Raw genomic sequence first — 24,904 nt, 5'->3', positions numbered from 1 at the left:
AAACGAAAATAATTAGGTTGAACATTTTTGCATGAAGATCTAAAAAATGAAGTACATGCAGGTAAATCTAAGTCCTGCCATCATACTAGCCTATTATGTCTTCCAGCAGCACCAATGAATGACCTACACTCAGACATGTTTAAGGCACTGTAATTTTACATCAACTACACTGTCATCAGTAGATTATCCCTTCACAGATCACACCGTACCGCTGCAATCCTCAGCCAACAATTTGTATCTAGGCACCGCATGCTGCTTGATCTCTGAACTTCAAACTACAGTCATTAGACTTTATCTCGGGAAATGCAGGAGCCAAGATGATACAGTATTATAGTGACCAATTGCTTTGTGTGCGCCTGTACTGATAGAACCAGTGTCATAAGTCAAGTGGTGTTACAATTTAGACAAATGGCCTCAAAACCTGTTTGTTTGTTTAACAAACAAATAAAGGTATTGAGTCATTGACAAATCAATTTCTAATCAAGTTGGCAATTTCTTAAATACAAAAGATACTAAGATGCATTGTTACTAAGCAAAAATAAAATAAGAAATAAATAAAAAGGAAATTATCTTTTAATTTCAGGAGAAATGTTTAGCTAAACCCAGCAATGAGAAACAGCCTGTGGTGGCTACCAGGCACTGATTGGCTAATAGAGGAGGAACTACTGTAAAACTAATATGAAACTTGGAGTCTTTGGTCATAACTAAGTATTCTGATGGCATTGACATGAAGCCACCCTATAACGATACAACATATTATTCACCAGTAAAATGAATAGATTTAAACTATATAAAAAAGATTTTTAAAAAATAGGCTCATATTGACCATCCTGTAATAAGTTGAAGCCCAAGGAGATTGTTTATCCGCCCCTGAATAATTGTCTTGTGTTTGAATCTACGCATCATTACGTGTACTGCAGCGCTGTCACCACACGAGTTTCTGTTTCTTCTGGTCCTGCACAGTCACTCCTCCACTCACTGTTTACACTGTCACAGCATCAGCACCTCCGTGTCCTCACCTGACCCACGGAGATACAGGAAACTCTGCAGCCAGCTCCCTCTCTCTCCCTCTCTCTCGCTCTTTCTGAGCTTCTTCTCTCCTCACACCTCCTGCAGCGTCTCCTAAGCTCACACACACACGCACACGCACACACACACACACACACACGCTGCTCTGACTGGCTGAGGACAGAAAAGGACAATACTTGGCTAAATTTATTTCGGAGTGTGTGGTGCTGCCGTCATGCCCGCTTTCATCCCGATGCCCAGCGCCTGCGCCACTCCTCGGCAGCTGACGTCACAGCCAGCATGGCGGTCAAGGTGACTCCGTCAATATTATCTCTCATCACATTATTATTTTTATAGGGTGTATAGTTTAGGCAGGAGTCGCTGTCGCATGACGACGGAGAAGGTGCCAGGGCGTGTGGCGTGCGACTCTCACCGCGGCGGATTGTCCCTTTATTTTTTAATCCTTTGCATCTTTACACAGGCGCATCTCTGCATGCCGGCCTCAGACACACACCTTCTTTCCTCTGTTGCATTGGTCTGTCTTATATTTTAACCAGAACTGTTTTTATTCTGTGCTGTGCAGACCGTTGCAGCTGTTGTACAAGTGGATTCAATCCTGAACCCATCCAGTCTGTAAGATGAGGATACATTTTCGTCTTTTAAAAACTCTCACTGCTCTGTTTTCAGGTGCAAACAACCAAAAGAGCCGACCCCCATGATTTGAAGACAATCTTTCTCAAGGTAAGATTTTAAAAAGCCAGTATTCAAAGCTTTGACGTGCACAGTTAGTGTTGACTGCATGTCCAAGTAAGTCTCCGTGCGGTGTCCATTGGGATACATAGTTGAGTAAAGGTCACAGAAATGCTTGGACTAATTTTGGACCTGCTTCAAGAAGGGATCTCCCCTTGCTCTCACCCCATGCCCTGTGAGTAGTGCAGGCATGTTTAAATCATAGACGGCACATGAGAACTGGACAGAGACAACCACAGACCTCCGTCTCGACTCGAAGGGACCTGGTTTACAAATAGGTCCTTATAAAATCAGGCCCATTTTTGCTGGTGGTAGGATTAAATTTGTCATTTTTAAAAATATTATATTCAGATCATGGCATCTGATTCCTGACTTAGATCCTAGAGAAAACACAAAATATGAGTAGGTTATATCACAGCCATAACGTAGCTTTTCTTCAGCCTGCTTCAATTACATCTCTCTGTCTCTCCTGGTGTGCCCTTCACCTTCAACAACTAGACTAGACTCTTATAGAAATCTGTGAGGACCAAAGTAGGATGCACACTGTTGCTTGAGCCATGTAACAACTAGACTAGACTCTTATAAAAATCTGTGAGGACCAAAGTAGGATGCAGCTTATGTAAAAAGACTGCAGGACCTCCCTGGTCTAGTGTTTGTTTTGATTCTCTGCAGATTGATTCCATATTTCATCAGCGCTCCCTGTGACTAAAAAGAACTAATTCCTGGCCTCGTCTTGCGGATGAGTACATTTGTGTGTGAAACTTGGCCGACTCACAGAGACACGAGTCACCCCTCTGGTCCCTCCACGTCTCTTGACTCTGCTGTAAGAGGGCTGCATAATTTGCGTGGCATATTCAGGTGGAAGAGTTAATTACTGGAAGCTCATTTCAACCGCCTGTATAATTTGATTAAGAACTACTTGAGGCCCACTGTGAGAGTGAATGGATGTACACTCACAAGATTGAGAAATTGGTTGGAATTAATATTTTCTTGTAAAAGATTAATTTGGAAAAGTGTGGTAAATTGTAGCCTTAAAACCCCTTGGTTGTAAGCGTCTGCTCCCGCTCTTCTCTTCGGTTTATTCATCCTCTCTCTCTTCTTCTATCTGAGCTTGGCGCTCTCCCATGATCGTGGCCTTTCTGTTGCCAGTGCATGTGGTACTTGTGTTTCTGCAGCTATCACTTTTCAAACTTGAAACCCAAGCAGGGTCTAAAAATGACCTTATGTCCTAGGACCCAACAGAGACCCACAGCCTGAGCTGTGCTCCTGTGGCTCGGGTCATGTGGCATCAACAGCGTAAACACTGACTTTTTTTGCTGCTAATGCAGAGATAACACTGGACGGGGTTGAAGGTTTGAAACTTTTAATGGTTCCTTTTCTGGCTGCTTTGTAATAAAAAAGCAGAAAATTAAGTTTTGCTGAAACATCAAAAACCAATGACGACCTTAGACCTTTACATTGTACTCTATACTGCTCTCTGCTGTGCAGTTACACTGAGTCTGTGCATCTTGGCCGTGTGTGTGTGAGAGAGAGAGATTAGAAACTTACCATTTTATTGCTAAATAACATTTTTCATCTATCTCTTCACACAGTAGAATTTTTCTTGATCAAATCCAGATTTATGTGTCACTTCCACATGGTTTACAGCTCTGTTTGTTCCTGCTCTACAGTATGCCAGTGTGGTGGAGGATGGGGAAAATTACATGACCCCCCGAGACTTCGTGCAGAGTTATCTGGGTCTGCACACACAGCCACAACACAACCCCAAAACTGTGGAGCTGATAGCTGGGGTGGCCGACACCACCAAAGATGGGTGAGTGGCTCCAGTCGTGACAGGACGTTCTTCTCTCTGATCCTTACAGAACGTGTTTTATTTTGTCAAGTTTGTCTGTGTTTGTATGAGGGCCTTTGAAATTCATCATTTCCATTAGTCACAAATGAAATAATTACATTCATTTAATTTATAATATTTATTTTTCAAAAATGACACATAGATATATATACACATAGGTCGCTTGTGTTTAGAAAGCAGCCTGTTTATTAACTAAAAAAATATATAATGTTTAATAGTTGTACAAAAGAACCCAAAACACCCGACTCCTGTCAGCTACAGATGTATAACATGGAAACATGAGGTAATATCTTTTAAAAAATGTAATAAATGTGGCTCAAACCTGTAGACATCAGATATCGTTGACTAGTTCAAAGGGTTGGCCTTAAAACAAATGTATTATATGTATATAAGTTAGTATTTCTAAAATCTCTAACATGTGTTTTGTTAACTTTAACCCCCAGTCCTGGATTTATTTATTTATTTGTTTGTTTATTTCCACCTGTGTCATTTTGAAATTCATGGTTTTGTTTCATCTTTCAGTTGAACTGCCTTTTCCCCCTGCCGTTAACACTGCTGTAGCTGTTTCTGAGAGGAAGTGAAATTAGATGTTTGGGATTATAGGCTGTCAAGACACTAGTGCAGCACATAATCTCAGTCATGTCACAATGAAAACACACGTCAGTCATAAACAAACACTTCAGTTTCTGAAGCCACTGCGTAAGAGAGTTGTTGAGCCATGGAAACAACTACAGCAAATCTGTCAGATTTTGGAAAAATATCTGAATATGATACTGATGGGACCCCCCTCCCCCATCAGCTCCCCACCCTCACATCCCCTCTCCAGAGAATACTACAATATTAAACTGCATTACTGTTGTTGTGTAAGATTCTCACACTTCCAGGTGCCTGGTCTGTCTGTGTGAGACCTAATTGTTATAATTTATTCTGTAGCTTCATTGATAGCAGTGCAGCACCGAGACATAATCATGTGTTTCTGGAGCCAGAGACGATGATAATGATGATTCCCAGTGATGTCTGGACAGTAAATAGTTATCTGTAGCACCGACGCTCTCACCTTCTCTCCATTGATTTTAAATGTACTGGTATGTTTTAATATATTAAGAGAAACTGAATCCAGCTGCACTGCACTTAGACTGAATAAACAAACAGATTCACCAGTTCTCAAAGTTCCCCAAAAGCTGAGGTTCAGCTAAAAGGACACAAATATACTGACTACATTTTGTTCCAAGCATTTTATTAGGGATGTCTGATATTAGCATAATAAGAAGAATTGATAAGAATCGTTATCTTTTTTTTCCCCGATATTGAAAACCTGATAACGCAATGAATAGGTTTCACCCAGATGATGTGACCTAAAAATAGTTTTGCAGTGAAGGTGAATTATTGTCGTTGTGACACAGCACACAACTGCACACTATGAAATGTGACCTCTGCCTTTGACCCGAAACAGCTGTACCCATATATGGGTATCAGTTGATTGCATATCGGCATAAAGTTGATACCAGACATCGCTACCCTTTATGAATAATATGTGGGTCTAAAATATACCTACTATAATTTCCTTTAAACACATTCATTAAGACCAGTTATATTTCTATGATAGAGTGAAATCAATCCAATAATGAAGCTTAACAAATTTACAGTGTCCAAAAAATGCTTTGGAAGTAATGTTAACGAAAAGTTCACGTGCGCTGATCGTGATCACGTGACGTGGATAAAATCTTCGCACATTCTTCGCACAAACTCACGCACTTATGCATTAGCTGCTGTTTTCCAAGGTCAAGAATCGACTTTGAAGCTCAGTCAGAAACCAGATCACCTGCCTCTTTTAACCTGCGTCATTATAGTTGCTGTTTTTCCTCCTCTGATCGCTCCATCTGGTGGGAGAGATTATGTTGTTATCGTAGCTATTCTGATTTTTGCACAGATGCACATGGTCTAAGTTCAGACCACATTTTCTTTCCTTCTTTTTTTCCCCACACAGACTGATCTCTTTCCAGGAGTTTCTGGCCTTTGAATCTGTTCTGTGTGCCCCGGACGCCTTGTTCATAGTTGCCTTTCAGCTGTTTGACAAGACCGGCACAGGCACTATATCATTTGGTACGTACACTTTGGTTGATGTCAATTTGCTGCGAGTCTTGTTTTGTCATCGACGATCAATATTTTCAAAACAGCCTCACAGGGCGATGAAATCAGGCTTTCATCAACTGACTCTACTTGGACTAATTGGGGTTAGCTTCTGGTCTACATCTACAACACACACTGGTCGCTTTGGTGGAAAAATCCTTTTTCCAAATTGGCAGTGACTGCCTAAACTGTTGCATATGAAATATTATAATAACACACACAGCACATTTCTACTGTTGCTTTGTAATCTGAGCACCAGTGAGACATGTGAGTTGTTGAGAAAAGACCTTGTCACAGGTCCATATGTACAGTATGTCTACGAAGAATTCCATTATCAGCTTCTGTATCTGCGGTGCCTTCAAATACAGTACGATCCCCCATGTTGTGGCAACTGCTGCTGCACTTTAGTAGGTGGCGCTCCAGATGTTCTTAAATCTGCACATTTTCATTCATTTCATTTTTGGTGCTTCAGTCAAGCTGACACAACTCATCTGTCGGTCACACAGGAGCTCAGGCCCAGAGAACTCCGCTGCATCTTGGCCCAACATGATGTTTGGTCTCTGTGATCCTCTGTGGTTTCGACCATCACAGTAGCCTGGCTGGTTGCTAATGCATGGTGGTTGCAGTACATTAGCAGGAGACATTTCTCTCCCACTCTGTCAGATTTTCTTATTAACTGAAGACGGTGACCTGATTATTTTTCCATTATTTCCAAGCCGATAACTGTTTCATTTCAAAGCAGTGATGGAGTTGTTTTTAAAAATAACATGACCTGTAAAATGTTGCAGCTGAACAGGTAGCCTTCTTCTTTTTATCTGTTTTTTATCTGCCCTGAAGGCAGCACAGTGAGTGAGCAGTTTGAACATCTCATATCATTACCAGGCTGATGTGACCAGAAGAGAAATCATGGCAGTGTGCTGTGAAGCAGTAGGTACAGGTTCACTGAGCAGCACATCTGCTTCTATAGTGCGTGTCTGTGCAAAGGACTTTTCTGAAGGTGACTGAAATTGGGAGCAGCGCTCCGAGGGAGAATCTCTGAACAGTCTCAAAATGTAAAAGGAATGAGTTGGTTTTTTTTTAAACAACTCATTCGGCCGACCTCTTTTCTTCATTCTAAAAACTCTCACCAAATGAAACACTTGAATAAGTTGGACGTGACAGCTGTAACAGCCCTGTTTTCCCCCCTTTTTCTCATTCTGTCACTCCTTCAGAGAATGTACGAGACATCTTCAGCCAGACCACCGTTCATCACCACATCCCTTTCAACTGGGACTGTGACTTCATCAGGCTACACTTCGGCCATGAGAGAAACAGGCAGCTCAGCTACACAGAGTTCACACAGTTCCTACAGGTATGTGTTCTGTATGTGACGCAGGAAAAGTCAACACTTCCAGTATATGTCGTGGAAAAAAAATAAATGTGGCATTCTGGGAAATCAGCTCATTCACTTTCTCGCCGTGAGTTGCTCGAAAACATTGACCTCTTTCTCGTGTGTGTGTGTGTGTGGTGAATATGAAGCAGCTGGTTGGCCGAGGTTGACGTGAAGTCTGAAAATGAAAGGAAACGTCCTGTCTGACTGCGTCCACAGCTAAGATAAATTAAAGCACCTGTGCTTCTCAGATTAATTAGGTTCATTTTGTCCGTTTCTTGTTGATTTTTTTTTTTTGCATCTCACTCATTTCTGTAACTTGACCTCTTGACAACTCCTTTGTATTACTGTGTAATATCTTCACTAAGAAGTACTCTTCTTGTTTTCCCTTCACAGTTTTTATGTACATGGCTTAGAGTTAGCAAACATGTAGTCAGCATGTGGAAAGAAGTGATAAAAAGAGTAAAAATCTAAGGTATGACCAGAAAGTCAATGGACTTTAAAAAAAAATACCAACTAACTACAACATTGGTGGAAAAAAGCTAAATGCTACCAAAATAATTCAAATGTATGTAAACATTAGTCTGGAAACATTTGTTAAAAAATTGAACATATGACTATCCTAGCAATCATCATCGATCTAAAATATTTAGTGGACGATTGATCGGAAATTGATTGAAAAAAGCCAGAAGTTTACATTAGTACATTTGGTGTTTGTTTTGTTCTTGACCAGCTTCTGGACCAGACTTTGGACACACTTCCACAGCTGTATTGTTATCCTGGTTTCCAGCAGCCTGGATGGAACGTTTTGTTTTGTATCTCACGTAGGTTCCTGTGATGTTTAATCAGCAGCAGTAACACTGAGATCTGGGAGGATCTTGGTCTGAAGTGCAGGGTTGAGGCAGATACTGGGTGGTCTTACAGTGAAACAGGCTGCACTGTGGCTCCTCTGCAGCGTGGGATCCCTCACAGCACTTTGTGGTTTATCATACTTGACTAGTGCTTCCCACTGCTGCACCAAAGACCCTTCTGTGCAGGATTTAATTTGCATGTGTCACTATAACTGACTTGTTTTTCTGTCTCGTCCAAACACATGTCACTTCTTTAAACTCAGGGTTGCTGTAGGATCCACAGTGTGTGTGTGTGTGTGTGTGTGTGTGGATGCTGAATAAGCTCAGCTCACACCTTGTGGGTCTTGGGAGTATTTGTCTGAAGGTGACACATCTTTATCTTCAACATCACTGAGATTCTTCAACAGCAGAATCCAGAAACCAAATGTGGATGAATCCTGCGCAGCCGTCCACTGATTAGGTTATCTGAACCAGAGTGTGATGAAGTAACAGCTCAGCATCACAGTGAAGTCCTTCTGTGATCCTCTGGTTGTACGTGATGGGCCCTGACAGCAGACACTGACCCAGGGTCAGCTTCCCTCTGCATCTCCGTCTGATTGCTCGGTTGTCAAACCGAATCATCCTCTGGTGAAAACACCTGCCGACCGTCGCAGCTCTGGTATCAGGCTCTGCAGCCTCACAGGACGTGGTTTTCATTAGTCTTCTGAGAGTGAGAGCGGTGATTAGAGCAGCCGGTGTCACATCTGATGACTTTTACATCTGCCCAACGCTGATTTTATTTTACTTTTCCTCATTTCACTGTCATTCCTCTGCTGACTCGTATGACACTCCTTATCACAGTAACATTATTTTTTTGTCATCTCATATCCCGAGCGTCTGTGTTCTTCTGTGTGCTTCGCTGCAGGAGCTGCAGCTGGAGCACGCCCGCCAGGCTTTTGCACAGAAAGACAAGAATAAAAGCGGCACCATCACTGCCTTGGACTTTGGTGACATCATGGCCACCATCAGACACCACATGCTGACTCCTTTTGTGGAGGAGAATCTGGTCTCGGTGAGTTTTTGTTCTTGATTTTTTTTTTTTTTTTTTGAAGGGGGGGGGGTTCTGTTTGACTGAACTGAATCAACAATTAGTTCTAAGACAAAACTGACACAGAAGGAAAATCAACAGAAGGCAGTTAAAGGATGTTTGTGCAGGGAGAACAAACACCTATTGTGCCTATTGTCATGAGACGGTGTCAAAGTACAGTACTACAGTACAGTACTACAGTACACGTCAACATGGCAACTCCAAATACAGACATGAGTTTGCTACATGTAGCCTACAAGGAAAAACAGCCAACAGTCTGAGCCACAGCTGTAGCAGAGAATCTTCTTCAAAGCTACAGATAAAAAAGGATTGCAGCAGTTAGAGCTGGCTTCACTGCAGTATTTTCAGAGTCAAATATGTCTGGTTAATGCATTGTCAGAACTACACACATCAATACAACGAAACTGTGAGGAAAAACTGTGTGAGAAAACCAAGTCAAGTCATCCATGTGTCTGTGGATTTGACTCCAGGCTGCAGGAGGCAACACCTCCCACATGGTGAGCTTCTCCTACTTCAACGCCTTCAACGCCCTCCTCAACAACATGGAGCTAGTCCGCAAGATTTACAGCACACTCGCCGGCACACACAGAGATGTGCACGTCACCAAAGGTAAACCAACCTAATTTCAACTCGTCCTGAGTGAACGAAAGTGTTATATGTGACGTGTTAAGGCAAAACGTTTGTCTATGTTTCACACTAGCCCCAGAAAAAGCTGTTACTTTCCCCACTTTGGGTTTTTGTTTTTGTTACAGAGGAGTTTGTTCACGCAGCCAATAAGTTTGGTCAGATCACTCCGATGGAGATTGACATCCTGTACCAGCTCTCTGGGCTCCACTCTCACTCTGGGTAATACAGTCCATTATATCATCCCTCAGGTTTAACTACAGCTAGCTAAAACCCTCAAAATAAGTTGTTGGCACAGAAAGTGAACACACGATACGATGAGTAATAATTTGTGAGATGATGAAGACCATATTTAACCTTTTGAGTTGGACGATGACTGGCCCCTGTACCAGAGGTTGGACATGTGCGACATAATGTAATGTAGAGAAAGTCAGAGTTTTACCCTGCTGCTGGTCCTGACTTACTCATTAGCTTCTCAGCATCACTGAGGAGTTTGAGCCAAACTCCTCTGACATTTGCAAAAAGGAAGGAGTTTAACCTTCTGACAGGTCAGCGTTATATAACAGCACATCTCAAATTCTCAAGTTGCCATCTCTGTCCAACATTTGAAGCTTGTTTTTACCCAAACACGGCAGGAAGAGCATGCTACAGGTCTGTTTATTGGCAGTAAAGATGAAGTTACTGCTTATTCGGTTTAACAAGTTGCCCCACCGGCTGATTAACGAGACCAACATAAAACACCAACGCAAACTTTACGAAGCATCCGAGCGGTGGGGAATATTTGTCCTGAACACTGACTAACACAAACAGTTTCGTTTTAAATGTAGGAGCCGTGGGCGCTCGTCCATCTTTGTTTGTCTGTGGTTTATATGAGCTCAAAGTTGCAGTAACTTTCAATCTCATGCCTGTAAAAAGTCTATGGAAAATCTGACATCACTGGTCGTCGATGCTTTTTCCTGGCCTGACTCCTCGTCTCCCCTGCTGTTTGTGCCCAAAGGCGGCTGAACCACACAGACATCGAGAGGATAACGCCGCTGGAGGAAGGAGCCATGCCGTACCACCTAGCTGAGACCCAGAGACAGGTAGTCTGATCCACTAGTCTAATGTGTCTCATATCCTCCTGCCTTTTATCAAAGTCCTCTCCAAAAAGGCAAAAAGATGAGGCTGCTCTGTGACTGAATTAGCAGAGTGCCCCGTGTTTTTCTTCTCTTGTGAAGTACATTACTTAAACTTGAAGATAAAAGTACACCAATTATACTCCTAGAAGAGGAATGGATTGTTGCGTTGCGCCTCTCCATGAAAGGCTCTCTCTCCATTCTATTCAGTGTAGCCGCACATACATATCAGCTGCAATCACACATCTGAGAAGCTAATAGGAGGCTTTTATCAGGGTGAGGAGTTTTCTGAGCCCTTAGCAGAGTCTGAAAATGGTAGAGAAGGGAGTGGGGGACGAGATGGATGTGGGAGAACAAAATAGTTCCTACTTCCACCGGAAAACATGGCCGTATCTCAGCCTGTGGTCAGAGGTCTTTAAACTGCACATGCTCCTGGGACTGGTGTTCAGAGGTCTGCAATTTGATTCCTGTTGGGGGGTAAACGCTTCAATTCGCAGGGCTCCCCATTAGTGGACGTAGGCTAATAGTTTAAACCCTTTGATCAAGACCTCGATCTTGTTAGCATGCAGCCCTCGGTAAAGGCATCTGGGGAGTGGAAGTGAGTGATCCGTTCTGTTCTGTTCTGTTCTGTTCTCATCTGGTGTGGGTGACAGGCCTCGACCTGCACACACGCACACACCCACAGAAATACACACACATCAACTGTTTTTTGTCTTTTGTGAGGACATGACTAAGACATAATCCACCCTAACTGCAACTCATTCATCTGTAATCCTAGTCCTTTTGTTACTCTAATCTGACCCTCATTCAAATCTTAAATTCATTTAAATTATGATCCTCAAAATACCATTGTATATACCAGTGTGTACCACAACAATAGAATGTTCTATCAGGTACTGTATATGCACAGCTGTATCAAGAACTCACACACGTCTCGCTCTCACTCTGTGTGTAACACTCATGAAGATTGTTATCAGTACATGGACGGACACGATCTGACAACATCAGAAACAGATCCACAGCTGGAGACCAGGGAGGAAGTAGCAGCTCATGTTGAATATGTGTAAAAAAACCATTTCATTTTCTCCACTTTGTGACATTTAATACTGTTCTGTGATGAATTCGACTTCATGTGAAACGTTTAAATTCCCCCTCTTCTTCCCACAGCGTATTTGGTTCTCTTTCGATTTGATATCCACAGTTAGTGTCACGAGTAATTCAAATCTTAAATTCATTTAAGATTTGATATCCACAGTTAGTGTCACGATGGCCACGTCTGTCTCCAGATTCTTTTGACCAACCGTTTCTTTGACTCCTTCACAGCACGGTCACGAAGCCTCTCGGTCCATCTGGCTCCAGGCTGCGGAGTCGGCCTACAGGTTTACTCTGGGCTCAATCGCTGGAGGTGAGTGACATGTCTGCCGCTGGGACCCCTGCCCACCCCGGGGGTAACTTTAGCCGTGCAGAGTGGTGCTGTGAGGCCCCCGGGGCGGGCCATTGTGCTGCAGGGAGAGGGGCCGTGATGTGAGGCTCCAGCATTGTGCTGCTGTGCCATCGGTGGCTCCAGGCTGTCGTTGGGGATGGAGCTTTGGAATGACACAAATCTTCCGGAACCGCACTCCCTGGAATCTCCGTCTAATTACACTGGAAGGAACAGATAGGACGAACCACTGACATACTGACATAACTGCCCCTCCAAGTGTGTGTGTGTGTGTGTGTGTATGTATGTGTGTGTGTGATATCCTCAAAATCCCTCATTCAGCAGCAGTCAAGCAAGAAGTATCACAGAGCCAGACCTGCACAGTGTTTGTTATACCGGATATTTTGTTTGTGGATATAATGAGCTGTTTACAGCTCACTGTGCTGACTCAGCATTTGGGTTTTCTTTGAGAATCAGTGTCATCACAGCAGTCTTTGATAGCAGACAAGACACGGCACGCAGACAGGAGTTTAGCGCTACTTGCTGCAGCCGTCTTTCCCCAGACAAATTTCCCACAGTCACCAGACTTCCCAGTCTGACTATAATAACTGTTTTTATTAGTTTACACACAAACACGGCTCTGTTTGTTTCCCAGTGATCACTAATCTACTGCTGAAGGAGTGATTAGCATAGCGTTACTTAACTGTGAAAGACAATAAAAGATGATAAGCTCGTATCATTAGCTGATTAATTTGTAGCTGGTTGGAGAGCAAATTAAAAATATTGTGATCAGTCTTTAGTCAGATTTGCCAAACTCACTCACCACACGTGAGGTTTTGGTCTCGTGTGTTTCTGGTAAGCTGATTAAAGAGTAGGAATTTTTTAACTAAATATAAAATAATTGTCATTTGGCAGTCATTTTTCCTCAAATGCTGCATCTAAAACGAGAACACCTGAATTTTATTTGAAATTATGTGAAAATGTATCCGAGGAAGGAGGATACCAGCAGCATTTGATAGAATTAGTCACAAATGTTCATTTTTCATTTGTGGTAGAAAAAAACGAAAGTGATACTTCTGTGTGTGTGTTTATGTCGTAGCCACCGGTGCCACAGCTGTGTATCCCATCGACCTGGTGAAGACACGTATGCAAAACCAGCGCTCCACCAGTTCCTTTGTAGGAGAACTGATGTACAAGAACAGCTTCGATTGTGCCAAGAAGGTGCTGCGTTACGAGGGCTTCTTTGGATTCTACAGAGGTAACGGCCGACACACGTGATCACATGTTCACATCGGAGGGGTGATTACCAACATGTGGCTGGAGTCTTGTAAACAAGTGGAGTAACACAGCATCAGGTGATGTCACTGTGCTCATATCAGTGACACGGTTTGCTAATTGATACCAGCAACCTTTGCCCCCAGTGTTTAGCGGTCAACGAGCCCAGGGTGGAGTCTTTTATCGTCATTCATCATTATCATTCATGTAGCAGCAGCAGCAGCAGCAGCAGCAGCAGCAGCAGCAGCAGTGTCTGATCCGCTTCTCCCACAGAGGACAACGCTGCAGAAGGCTGCTGACATTCAACACTCCTCCTCACTCCTCCCAGGGCTGTGCATATGAAGGTAGCCAAGACTGCCATCTACTGCTGCTTCAACCACTGCAGCTCTGTGCTGCCGACGCCGCCTCTCACACACGGTGAGGCCGACTGAGTCACGGAGAGACACGCTCGGCTGTTTCCTGGCTGCATACCAGCAGCGGTCACTCAGCAGCTCCTTCAGAAGTTTATCTGCATCGATGAGGGACGGTTGGTGAAACAGTACGGTGGTTATCGTCACCGCAGCACCCTGCCCCTCCTCTCCTGCTCAGGCCCTCAATCTTGTCCGTGACCACACAGCTTCCTCTGTTCCCCCAACAGACAGTGGGATCAAGCCTCAACAATGTTGATCCCATAACGCACCAGCAGTGTCATATTTTTGTCCATTTGAATGGAGCCTTTGTGTTTCGGTGCATCGGTTGTATCAGCCACATCTGTAAATATTTATGGGTTTGTTTTTATACAAAAACCCTGCAGCTTATATTATTCCGCTCTCAGTAGATGCATTTATTCTGCAAAAAAAGAAAACAATTCAGACTTGGTCTGTTTTACTGTCTCTCTGTCAGTTTCCCTAATGGTATCTATGAATAATATTTCTGCAGGTCTCCTCCCGCAGCTCATCGGCGTCGCCCCAGAGAAAGCCATCAAACTCACGGCAAGTCATTCCACTGTGTAGCTGAAGCAGTGTGTTGAGAAAGTTGTACTGATTGATTCAGTGCAGATGAAAACGTGCAGAGCTCAGAGGAAATACAGTGTCCGCAATCACCATGTGACTGAAACCACAAGTTAACTCTGGTGCCTCTGCCATCTCCTCTATGATTGACTCTCATCTGCTTCTCTCGTCCCTTTTCTTCCTCAGGTGAATGATTTTGTCAGAGACAAGTTCACAACAGAAGACAACACCATCCTGCTGTCTGCAGAGATTCTCGCCGGTGGATGTGTAAGAACCACTTTACATTTGGTGCACAGCTGATGAACTCACATCCAACACGTACAGTAAAATGTACAGACACAATTTCCAGGCCTTTCAGCCCTGTATGTTGAAGTCACCACTCATCTCACAGCTACAAAGGTAGAGCCTTTGGAGGACACTGCTTTTAAACCAAGAAAATATGACTTCCTCCACTCAGGGTTTTTTCTTGGGTCAAAAAAACGAATTGTTCTAAAACAAACACTTTCACGTCCTGAACTTTACAATGTTCAGCGTTTTTTCTTATTGCGGTCAACTAGCATCGAAGTCCACATCGGTCAAAATACAAACAGAAATCCAATACCAAGAGGACAAATGACGTACACACCCTACAACAGTGGATACTGTACTTAGAGGGAGAAATACTGCAGTATATAGTGTAAGGTATAGTGAGTACACAGAAAAACACTAGGATTAAAGTTCTGATTCGTCCACTGGCTGCGGTGGAGTGAAATAGTCTGCAGGTTGCTCACAGAGGAGCTGGGTCTGCGGGGTCGTGACCCCTGTCAGGGGTGTAATTGGAGGAAGAGGCCCTGGAGGGTCCTGGATGAAGCGGGGTCCGGCTCACTTTGATTGAGTCTGACAACACTGCATACTTGAAGCGTGGTCCAAGCACAGGTCCTCTCACTGAGCAGCACTGAATTGTTTCCATTACTCTCTGGGAACGAACAGGACCGTTTCCCATCAGTACACCGAACTAATTGAATAACTTCTTTTCAAAACCTTAAACTCATTCATCTAAGTGTTTTACTTTAAAGTTGAAATTCTTGGCCTTGTTGACAGAAATTTTAATATAAATATTTGGTCAATGACTTACATTTGCTGGCCGTTTTGTTTATAGTGTTAGGTACTGCCGTAAATCAGTCTGTAAAAAAACTTTTTTGTCAAGTCAAATTTGAATGATATACACTATGAGGTGGTTTTGCCTTAAAACCACAGCGAAACCATGACAAAAACACATCCTCTCTGGAAAACTCTGAGGAATTTGTTGTCAATAATCTCAGACCACTGCTGCATCAAGTCTTCCTTCAGACTGTATCACGCAAAGACAAAGCCGCACATCATTTCTGTGCAAACACACAGTTGGTTTCCATGGATACCAGTGCATCTCAGAGCAACTTTAAAGACAATAAAAGTGTGTTCTGTGGTCATTCTGTTCCACGTTCAGCTGGTTTTGGTCAAATGTGAATTTTAGTCTTGTAGTCTACGCGCCAACTTATGAAAAATTCCATCCAGACTTTCATCAACAAATTTAGTGAAAGCCAGAATCAGGATTGGTCTGGAGGACACAGCATTAGTAGCCCCCCCCCAACCCCCCGGACCCTTCAGCCTCTTTCTTCCTCCCTATATCTCTCACCTGTCTTAACAGTAAATAAGAGATAGTTCTATGAACCAGGGTACAGAGAGAGAGAGACTACTTATTTCATTTACCAAGGACTGTACATTAACAACGGAAAATGCTGGGCATCGCTGACAGCAACATTCCCAAAATGAAGCCAACTTCATTGGAGACAGCTGATGAACAACTCACTTAAAACCTATGAGGTGTTAACGTATGGTCTATAATACCCTGAGATGTCTTTTATTGACAACCAAGCAGCTTGATATTTATTAATATCAATATCAATATGTACTTTAGTGCACAGTAACAGTTAGACTATCATTGTGTCTGCTCCAATTCTGAAGCATTGGCCGCAATAATTAACCAGCGTACGGCTGCACAGCAAAAAAAACCCCTGATGTGTATGTTAAAGAACCAATAATACCAATATTTATATTAGATTTTAGTACAAAACTTCAACAAGTTCTTAAATCGTTGAAAATAGTTGATGGTTAACAGATGAGTAAGTTGCGTTCTTAAATCACTGTAATGTGTTTCATGTAATCATTTCCTATAGAGTTGATGGTTAACAGATGAGTAAGTTGGTCAGTTTAACCACAGCAAAAATCTTTGGCTATGTTTGTCTGATAAAAATAAGAAAAATAAACACGGTGAGTCTAGAAATCAGTCAACTGTGATGTTTGGCCTCCGGAGTTTAAAGTTTGGTTAAAGTGACAGGAATAGCTCGTTTAATTATAGCTCCCTGGAGAGAGGTGAAGAAGATAAAGAGGAGGAACCAGTGCAGAAATCTTTTTCCTCTCCCCAAATGTGCCAGAGCTCTGTCGAGACCTTTGCTCGGATGTTTACAGATAAAGCCCTGCCCTGAGTGTCACCAGCAGCCATCCTGGGGCCGGGTGAGATGTGGGGAGGGTGATAAATGTTCTGGAGTCAGGGGGGTGTCGTACCTTCAGGGCACTGGGTGCCAAGACCCTGAGTCGTCCTGGTGATTCAGCAGCACTCCCCTGGGAATGGGGCTGCCTTGTGGAAGTGTGCGGGGCCAGGCTGGGCCCGAGCTTCTTCTGACTGAGCCCCTGCTCTGACGTGACCCCTGTTGTTCTTCCATCAATGGCCGCCTTTTTCCTCCTCCTGTCAAGGCCGCTCTCTGTCAAAATCAGTAAAAAATGAACTTTTTGTTCAGATGTTTGTGGAGATAATTTGAAGATTCCTTCTCTAAAGAAATGCTTACACATCATATAATCGTGTTCACCTCAGAGTCACCCCTTTAAACCTCGAATCCCTGTAAAAACGTAGGCGTCTTCTGTGTCTCATCCTGCAGGCAGGAGCTTCCCAGGTGATTTTCACCAATCCTCTGGAGATCGTAAAGATCCGTCTGCAGGTGGCGGGAGAGATTACCACGGGGCCCCGGGTCAGTGCCTTGACTGTTGTGAGAGACCTGGGCTTCTTTGGCCTCTACAAGGTAGGTCAGCACCTCGGCAGCGCTGTTACGTCCAGGGTCATACAAGGGCAGTAAAAAGTGTTGCTGTTAGACATGTCAACAACATCACTGCGGTTGTTGTTGTTGTGATATTTCGTCTTCACCTCAACCACATTCTCCACTTTGAAATCTGGGTCCACCATCGTGTGATATTTTCCACTTTGAAATCTGGGTCCACCATCGTCCGTCATCATTGAACTCTACAGCAGTGGAGTGTGTGTAGATACTGTGGACATAACAAAGATCAGGATTAGTATGTGAAATGTCCACAGTGGCCTCTGCTGACTGTTTGCAATTTTCCAAAACACTCTTCAACAGGCAAAAGGAAGCACGGCCGGTGAATTAGTGAGGGATTACGCTCTGCTACTGCTCCACATCCAGATCTCTGTGGCTTCAGCCGGAGCTGGAGACATGTCTTCATTCTCTATATTTTAATGAGGAGCAGACAGAGTGCGGCTTGTTAAAAAAAATGCTGACTTCCTCTTGGCAGAAGAAGCCAACACACCAGCGGTGGTAGTGTGTGTGTGTGTGAGGAGATGGATGTTTTTTTCTGGAGAATGCAGTTTTGTGCCTGGGGCCCTTTGGCTCCACCATCAACACAGAAGCCTCCGTATGTAGTTGGAAGGAGACAACTCCCAGACCCCGACCTACAGAGGAGGATTAAGGCCACATGGAACGTTTATTGTAGAGTCGGACATTTTTCTTACAATGCTGACATTGAAGTCAGGTTCCAAAAAAGATTGAACTTTGAAGTAAACAATCAGAGAAAATCCAAAAGCCCCCCCCCCACCACAAAATGATTTAATACTCATAAATGTCAACACCTTTGGTCCAGTGGGTCAGAACTGGTTCCACCTTATTTTAAGAGTTCTTTAAGGTACGTGGTCTAAATTCTGTGTTACACACTTATGTAAATTTAGTCAGACCCACTAACACTCCTTTATTAACTGTAGGGCCAATAGAACTGTGCATATAGGTATAACTACAAAAAAAAAATGAAAATGGTAAGTCAAATAGGAATAGAAGGAATCCTCAGATGGAAAATCTACACGCATAAATGTTTAGACATAAATAGAGGACATGTAGAGAAATGTCTTTGTCCCTCTGCTTTTCTTTTTGTCTTACCCTGGTATGTGAGTTTGTTTGTGGCCCTACTGTCTCTGTACCAGGCCCTGGCTCTGCTCCATCAGCAGCTCTGTTATTTCTCCTTCAGGGAGCGAAGGCCTGTTTCCTCAGAGACATCCCCTTCTCTGCCATCTACTTCCCTGTCTATGCCCACACCAAACAGAAGTTGGCAGATGAGGATGGAAGACTGGGGGCGCTGCAGCTGCTCACCGCTGGAGCTGTGGCAGGTATGAAATGTCTGTTGTCTAACAGCTACTGCACACTGTGTTTTCCAAATAAAGCTTCTGTACTTAAGCTGAATTGACTGTGTTTCAGGCAATTTTTAGCATCTGGCTAATATTGAGGCATTTTCAGGCAAACTTTTAATTGAAGTCTGGTTAGTTTAGGTCATTTTTGGCTAATGGCTTTGAGTCTAGATTTATCATTTGGTGCTAATAAACTAAGCTATATTTTTAGTTTTTGTTTTGGTCTAACTTTTTATGTTAAATTACATTTTAGCTTAATTTCTGCTAATGCAGCCATTTTTTCTCCCACAGCCCAGCATGTACGTTAGAGGAATAGGTTTGTCTACATTGGCCATAGGTATGGATGTTAGTGGTCGTTTGTCTCTATATGTGGCCCTGTAATGGACTAGTGAACTGTCGCCATGCCGGACAAGGAAGAAGTGGTAGATAACGAATTAATCCTCCTTTTAGCCCCCCAGACATGCTCATTCCTGAACCTGCTGCAGATTCAATTCCTACGGTGCACTTCTTAGCAATAATACAGCATTTATTGCTTTGTGTTGGAACAGTATTCTGCAGCGTGCACATAACCCACATGTAATCAAAGAGCCTCGTGATATCTGTTGTGACATGTATCCTCAGGTGTACCTGCAGCCTCGCTGGTCACCCCTGCTGATGTCATCAAGACCAGACTCCAGGTGGCAGCTCGAGCAGGACAGACGACCTACAACGGAGTAATCGACTGCTTCAGGAAGATCCTGAAGGAAGAAGGTTTTAGTGCACTTTGGAAAGGAGCAGGAGGTAAATTCACGCAGTACTGCTCCTTGGAATGCTTTTATCATATGGAGATTAAATCAGCAGTGGTCAGCTGTCAAGAATCTACAGCAGGAGGATTAAATCCTATATTGTTATTTTCACACCTTCTCCTGTCAGCTCGTGTCTTCAGATCCTCCCCACAGTTTGCCGTCACGTTGGTGACTTATGAGCTGCTGCAGAGATGGTTCTACGTCGACTTTGGAGGACAGTAAGTACTGCAGACTGGTTTTTACTGATCATCGGAGGCTCATAGATGCCAAACCAATCTGAAAGAATAAGGAAGTTCATGATATAAATAAAAAAGATTTTTCTTACACAAAATAATAAAAATATTTACTTTTTTTTGCAATTGATATAGGGATGAATTATATAGTTTACATTCATGACAGTTTAATTATCTGTTCTTTCTTGCCAACACCAGTTATAATCTTATTTTCAAATAATTTCAAACTTTTATTTATGTTTACCTGAAATTAAAAACTTCAGATGTTGGCAAAATAAACTAAGGCATCCCAATGTTTTGTCTGCACATGTTAGCGAACATAACAAATACATCTTACCTAGAATTTTTTTTATGAAATAACCTGGTCTCTCCTCAGTCGTCCTGCTGGCTCAGAGCCCACTCCCAAACCTACCATCAAGGGCCTTCCCTCTGTGACCGAAGACCACATTGGTGGTTATCATCTGGCCACTGCCACATTTGCAGGTGTGGAGAGAAAGTTCGGTCTCCACCTGCCCAAGTTTAGAGCCTCCGGTGAGATGACAATCAAGGCGACCGGGCCCAAAATGGAGCAAAACTCATAAAACTGTCACAATTCGGTCCAAAACGCTGCCACTGACCGACATCCCAGTCCGGTGCAGTCGAGTGTTGGTCTTGCTTTGAATGCTGCATGAACTCTGCTTTATCGTTGCGACGCTTGCACACATTTTTGTACATATTGTACTTCGACAATGAGGGACATTATGGCATCATGAATGTAACTGTGTGTTTTTTGTGCTCAGCATGGTTCCGCTGTATTTAAGAAATATGAAGATGTACAGATGTATTTTGAACCCAGGGAAACTGGAAACTAATTTAAATGTATTTATTGTATTTTATTGAATAAACCATTCAAAGTTTTCTCGTTCTACCCCCGCCCTCCCAGTCTTGATAGCAAATTTTTTGAGATCGTTCAGAAAAGAAAAAAAAGCCTGATCATTTACAGCATCAATGATTTTCTATCTCTATCTCAGCTCTAACCAGCAGCACTGGTCAAAGATATAACAATATAGAAGTTTAAAATTCAGCTGAATAAATCTGGACATTACAGTTCATACGAAGGAGTGAAGAATGAAGGCAGAAGAGTCAACATGAGCTACGGTGGTGAGATGTTTGAATTCTCAGGTTTTCACTTCGTCTTTGGTGGGAACAGAAATCATTCCAGTGGTTTTCAGCTTGATCGCCTCCAGCATTTGGCTTTAAGAAAACAACAACTAATGATTAAGGCTTAATTATTTATCATGCTGTGAATAAAGAAAACGAAAAAGTTAAGGCCTCTGGTTAAAGTACAGGACGACTGATTTGTGTCTGACAGCGTCATCTTTAGTGTCTGAAGTTTCCTGTGTGACTGAGGAAGATTGTTGATGGTCCAGGTGTCTGACCAGGTAGACTCTGTCCAGTTCTAGGTACAGGAAATCCAAACATGTTCATACCTCTTTCCGATGGTTACTATTCCTGCAGTACAGGGATGAAAACGAACCTCTGGTCCCTCGGGGGTTAAATATTAAGATGGCATTAGGCGGCGAGCCGCTGAGCGGCCAGCTCTTCTGCATCATCTCTGTTCTCGTTGATCTCTGCCAGTGTCCGGACAAATCGTGTCCATTCATCGTTTCGTGGAACTGCAATTTGCTGCGGAGAGAGATTATAACAGATTTAATGATCTGCTGTGGCGACCTCTGAAGAGAACAGGCAAAAGAAGAAAAGTATTTAGGACTGTGATTAAATTATATACATATGCACTAAACATTTTAATAGCTTCTAAATGTTCTCTTGATTTGAAAGTTCATGTCAAGAATTTAAAATATTTCTAGTCTTGGACAGAGCATAACTGTTTCTGTGATCATTTATGTCACATTAAAAAATGGGAATAATTCTCCAAGATGAAATTTAAATCTGAAAATTCAGACTTGGTTCAAAACTCAGCATCAAACTCAGGGAAATGAAGACAACCATTGTAAACAGACTGTGGTCCAGCAGTGAGTTGTGCTCACTTACCTCTCCAACTTCATAGACTCGGACCTGTCCATCAGAGTCTCCCACAGCGATTTCTCTGCCAGAATGAGCCCATCTGACCCTGTTCAGGGCTGGATTACCCTCCACTGTGATGCTGGCAGTGGGCACCTGTAACAAGGACACCAGAGAGAACCAATCAGAGGAGCAGGAACATCTCATTTACAGTCTCTTCAAACGCTACACTGTTTTTGCTCCTCTGAGGATACAGAAGACATGACTTTTCTCTCAGCAGACTACAGTACCTCAGTGTCGTTGTTGAGGTTCCACAGGTCCAGGTGTCCCACTCCGTCCACACAAGCAAACAGGGCAGGGTGGGTGGGTGACCACATCACGTCGTAAACGTAATCGGAGTTGTCTTCAAATGAGTACAAAGGCTTGTTGTTCTGCAGTTAGGTTTGGATTTAAAAAGAAAACAATAAACAAAACTTGTGTTTAATTAGTTTTGTAATTAATGGTGCTGATTTATTTTAAAGATAAAAGCAAACATTTTGAAACATACTAAAATACAGACTTGTAGAAATAGCTTCCTATTACAAATTATTTTTTGGCAAACTTTTAGTCACATTGCAGCTGATTTGTACAGGGCTGTTACTGTACGTGTATTCACACCAAACTTGTCGGTACAAATACACGTACTGACATTATTTTAGGTGCATGTGTAATCATACATTTTTTGTGTGAAACTGCTCTGATAAATCAGATTTCAATTATTTATAATTTATAAGAAACTAAATATTTGCCACTTTGTCACAAATTACAAAAATATATCACTTCACTTTTGTCCTTTTTACTACCTTTTTGTTGTCTTCTAGTTAAAGATAACTTAATACATAAGGTTCAAATGTGTTTTTTTAGGTTTAAAATAATACCACATGCTTCCTCTTTTCATAGCTTCAAACTCATCAGTCTTTTCAACCACATAAATAAAAACCTCAGACCTTCCCCTCAGTGTTTACCTTTGTGCTCCACAGCTTGACAGTCCAGTCAAAAGAGGAGGTGACAAAAAGATGGGAGAAGTCCAGGGGCCCTGCAGCTGTGTGGCAGTGGATCCCTGTGATGGGGCCGTGGTGGCCTTCAAACATCTCACTGATGCCTGCTTTACTGTGGAGATGACAGTGAAAGAGAGACGTTAACACAACAGAACAGAGGAAGACACAGATGATGAATTTCATATTAACAATAAGCCAGTGTCAAATAATCACTACAATAATGTTCGCATAGAATATGAATTGGTAGATAGACCTTTATTAATCCCACAGCAGTTTCCTTGGGGAAATTGTGGAATTTAACTAAAAATAATTAAATTAGATTTTTCATCACTCTCTTTTCATCAGATGTAAATATGAAAATTTTTAATCTACCTTAAACAGTTTTTGTTCACGTTTTATCTGAATGTCTTGATTTTCCTAAAACTAGAAGTCTTTAAAAGGAAGTGGTTTCCAGCCCTTAGACGACACAAAGCAGGTTATGACCTGGTGAGAAAGACTGCCCAGACCCTACTAGACCCCCGACAAAGAAGAAATTCTATGATGAAACTGCTACTTGCAGAGATGTTAAGACTTAAATCAAGATGTAGCAAAACAGTGTTTTTTTAATTAAAACAAATTTTCTGTTCCCAATTTGGAAAGGACAAAATTAATCGAATGTGAACAACTGTATTCTGTGCTGTTTTTATAAAATCTTGATCCCAAGTCACACAAAAACAAATGTGACAGAAAATCACAAATCACACAAACCTCTGTTGGAAGTATTTACATTTCTATTGACTAAGATCCTGTTATTTATATCCAGCAGAGTGGATAAAGATCCTGCAGCCACATGTTGCAGAACTGTTCCCCGATAATTACGAGAGAGGTAAATACTCAGCGTGAATGATGCTTATGCTTTATTAACTGTGATGAGAATATCATACTATTGTAAATGAGCTGGAAAATGATTCCCCTACTCAATTAGAGAGGTGAGCCTGCTGCAGATTAACTGAGCGACTATCCCCTCACTGTGGTGTCTGAGCTCATTGCAAGTTTAGGGTGAAGCTAATGTGCTGGTGTTCAGTGGCAGCTGTGATTTAAGACACATTTCTCTCCAGATGATCGTCCTCTGTAAGAGTTTAAATGAGAACATTGTGGGATGGACTGCAGCTTCAATTCTTCCGGAGTTGACTGACTGTAAACAAACCCTTTTAGTGACAGGAACACACTGAAAAAAGTGGATGGATGGAGGGGGAAAAAATGATTTGTTTCCCCCGCATGTGTGCCCTGTTTATGTTGAACGACCTTTACAAACACAACTGACAAGCGGAAAAGAAAAACAGGATGACTGGGCAGGAGTGAAACCTCAAATAGCAGGAGATCAAGTGTTGGATGTGCAGTGCACAGGGAAGTGAGTGGGTTTTATTTATTTGACACATGGACCAAGGTGGGCCTAAAAAATCCTCCCTCCTCAGTTTCCTGGCCATGTTCTTACAGTACACCAGGGAACCATGGGCGCTCCTGAACACACACCTTCCATGACGACAGGACGTGTAGACAGAGCCGTCCTCACTGCCCACCACAAAATTGTTGACATCTCCCAGAGGGAAGGACATGGAGGTGACAGCCACAGCTTTGGACTGTTTGAACATCAGCTCCATGCTGTCCTGTGAGGAAAGGAGGGGGAATAATGTTAATACACACACACACACACAGACACACACAGACATAAAGCCAAGAAAAACCTGTCAAAATCACCTGATGGGTTATAAATCCAAAATCTAAATGCAACTGGCGGTACATATTTTTTTAAAAAACTTTGTCTGACAGAGGTTGAGAATTTGGCACAGCTCACAAGGTCAATTTGAAAAATATGTTGAAGGAGGAATTAAGGTAAGGGGGAAGAAAAACAGCAG

General features: G+C 42.6%; 2 protein-coding genes and 2 long non-coding RNA genes across 5 annotated transcripts in view; 1 reads left to right on the top strand and 3 right to left on the bottom strand.

Annotated features, from left to right (window-relative positions):
- On the top strand, nt 1–21,254 carry LOC103392096 (calcium-binding mitochondrial carrier protein Aralar1). The gene is made up of 18 exons (XM_008328626.3): nt 1–1,320; nt 1,696–1,749; nt 3,429–3,571; nt 5,598–5,713; nt 6,952–7,091; nt 8,865–9,011; nt 9,518–9,656; nt 9,800–9,893; nt 10,669–10,753; nt 12,110–12,191; nt 13,306–13,464; nt 14,400–14,452; nt 14,657–14,737; nt 17,425–17,565; nt 18,797–18,935; nt 19,575–19,733; nt 19,866–19,956; nt 20,348–21,254. The coding sequence occupies exons 1-18, from the start codon at nt 1,309–1,311 to the stop codon at nt 20,550–20,552; spliced, it is 2,040 nt and encodes a 679-aa protein (XP_008326848.1). The 5' UTR covers nt 1–1,308; the 3' UTR covers nt 20,553–21,254.
- LOC112488327 (uncharacterized) lies at nt 17,154–17,729 on the bottom strand. Its single transcript, XR_003052280.1, has 3 exons — nt 17,688–17,729; nt 17,356–17,587; nt 17,154–17,250 (listed from the first exon to the last, which is right to left on the bottom strand). It is a non-coding gene; the product is annotated as an uncharacterized LOC112488327 (long non-coding RNA).
- On the bottom strand, nt 17,729–19,965 carry LOC112488326 (uncharacterized). Its single transcript, XR_003052279.1, has 3 exons — nt 19,853–19,965; nt 19,581–19,690; nt 17,729–17,809 (listed from the first exon to the last, which is right to left on the bottom strand). It is a non-coding gene; the product is annotated as an uncharacterized LOC112488326 (long non-coding RNA).
- Nucleotides 20,819–24,904, bottom strand: part of dync1i2a (dynein, cytoplasmic 1, intermediate chain 2a) — a 16,075-nt gene continuing 11,989 nt past the window's right edge. For both annotated transcript variants that reach the window (XM_008328627.2, XM_008328629.2), the window contains 5 exons: nt 24,522–24,655; nt 22,977–23,121; nt 22,263–22,403; nt 22,003–22,128; nt 20,819–21,636 (listed from right to left, as the gene is read on the bottom strand). In XM_008328627.2, the coding sequence (XP_008326849.1) occupies nt 21,523–21,636; nt 22,003–22,128; nt 22,263–22,403; nt 22,977–23,121; nt 24,522–24,655 (660 nt within the window). In that variant the 3' untranslated portion in view covers nt 20,819–21,522. The remainder of the gene's footprint in view (nt 21,637–22,002; nt 22,129–22,262; nt 22,404–22,976; nt 23,122–24,521; nt 24,656–24,904) is intronic.

Source organism: Cynoglossus semilaevis, chromosome 16 (genome assembly GCF_000523025.1).
Source record: "Cynoglossus semilaevis isolate Cse_v1.0 chromosome 16, Cse_v1.0, whole genome shotgun sequence".
In the NCBI taxonomy this organism is placed as follows: domain Eukaryota; kingdom Metazoa; phylum Chordata; class Actinopteri; order Pleuronectiformes; family Cynoglossidae; genus Cynoglossus; species Cynoglossus semilaevis.
The sequence above is the reverse complement of the archived record's forward strand: the minus strand, read 5'-3'. Positions and strand labels throughout refer to the sequence as shown.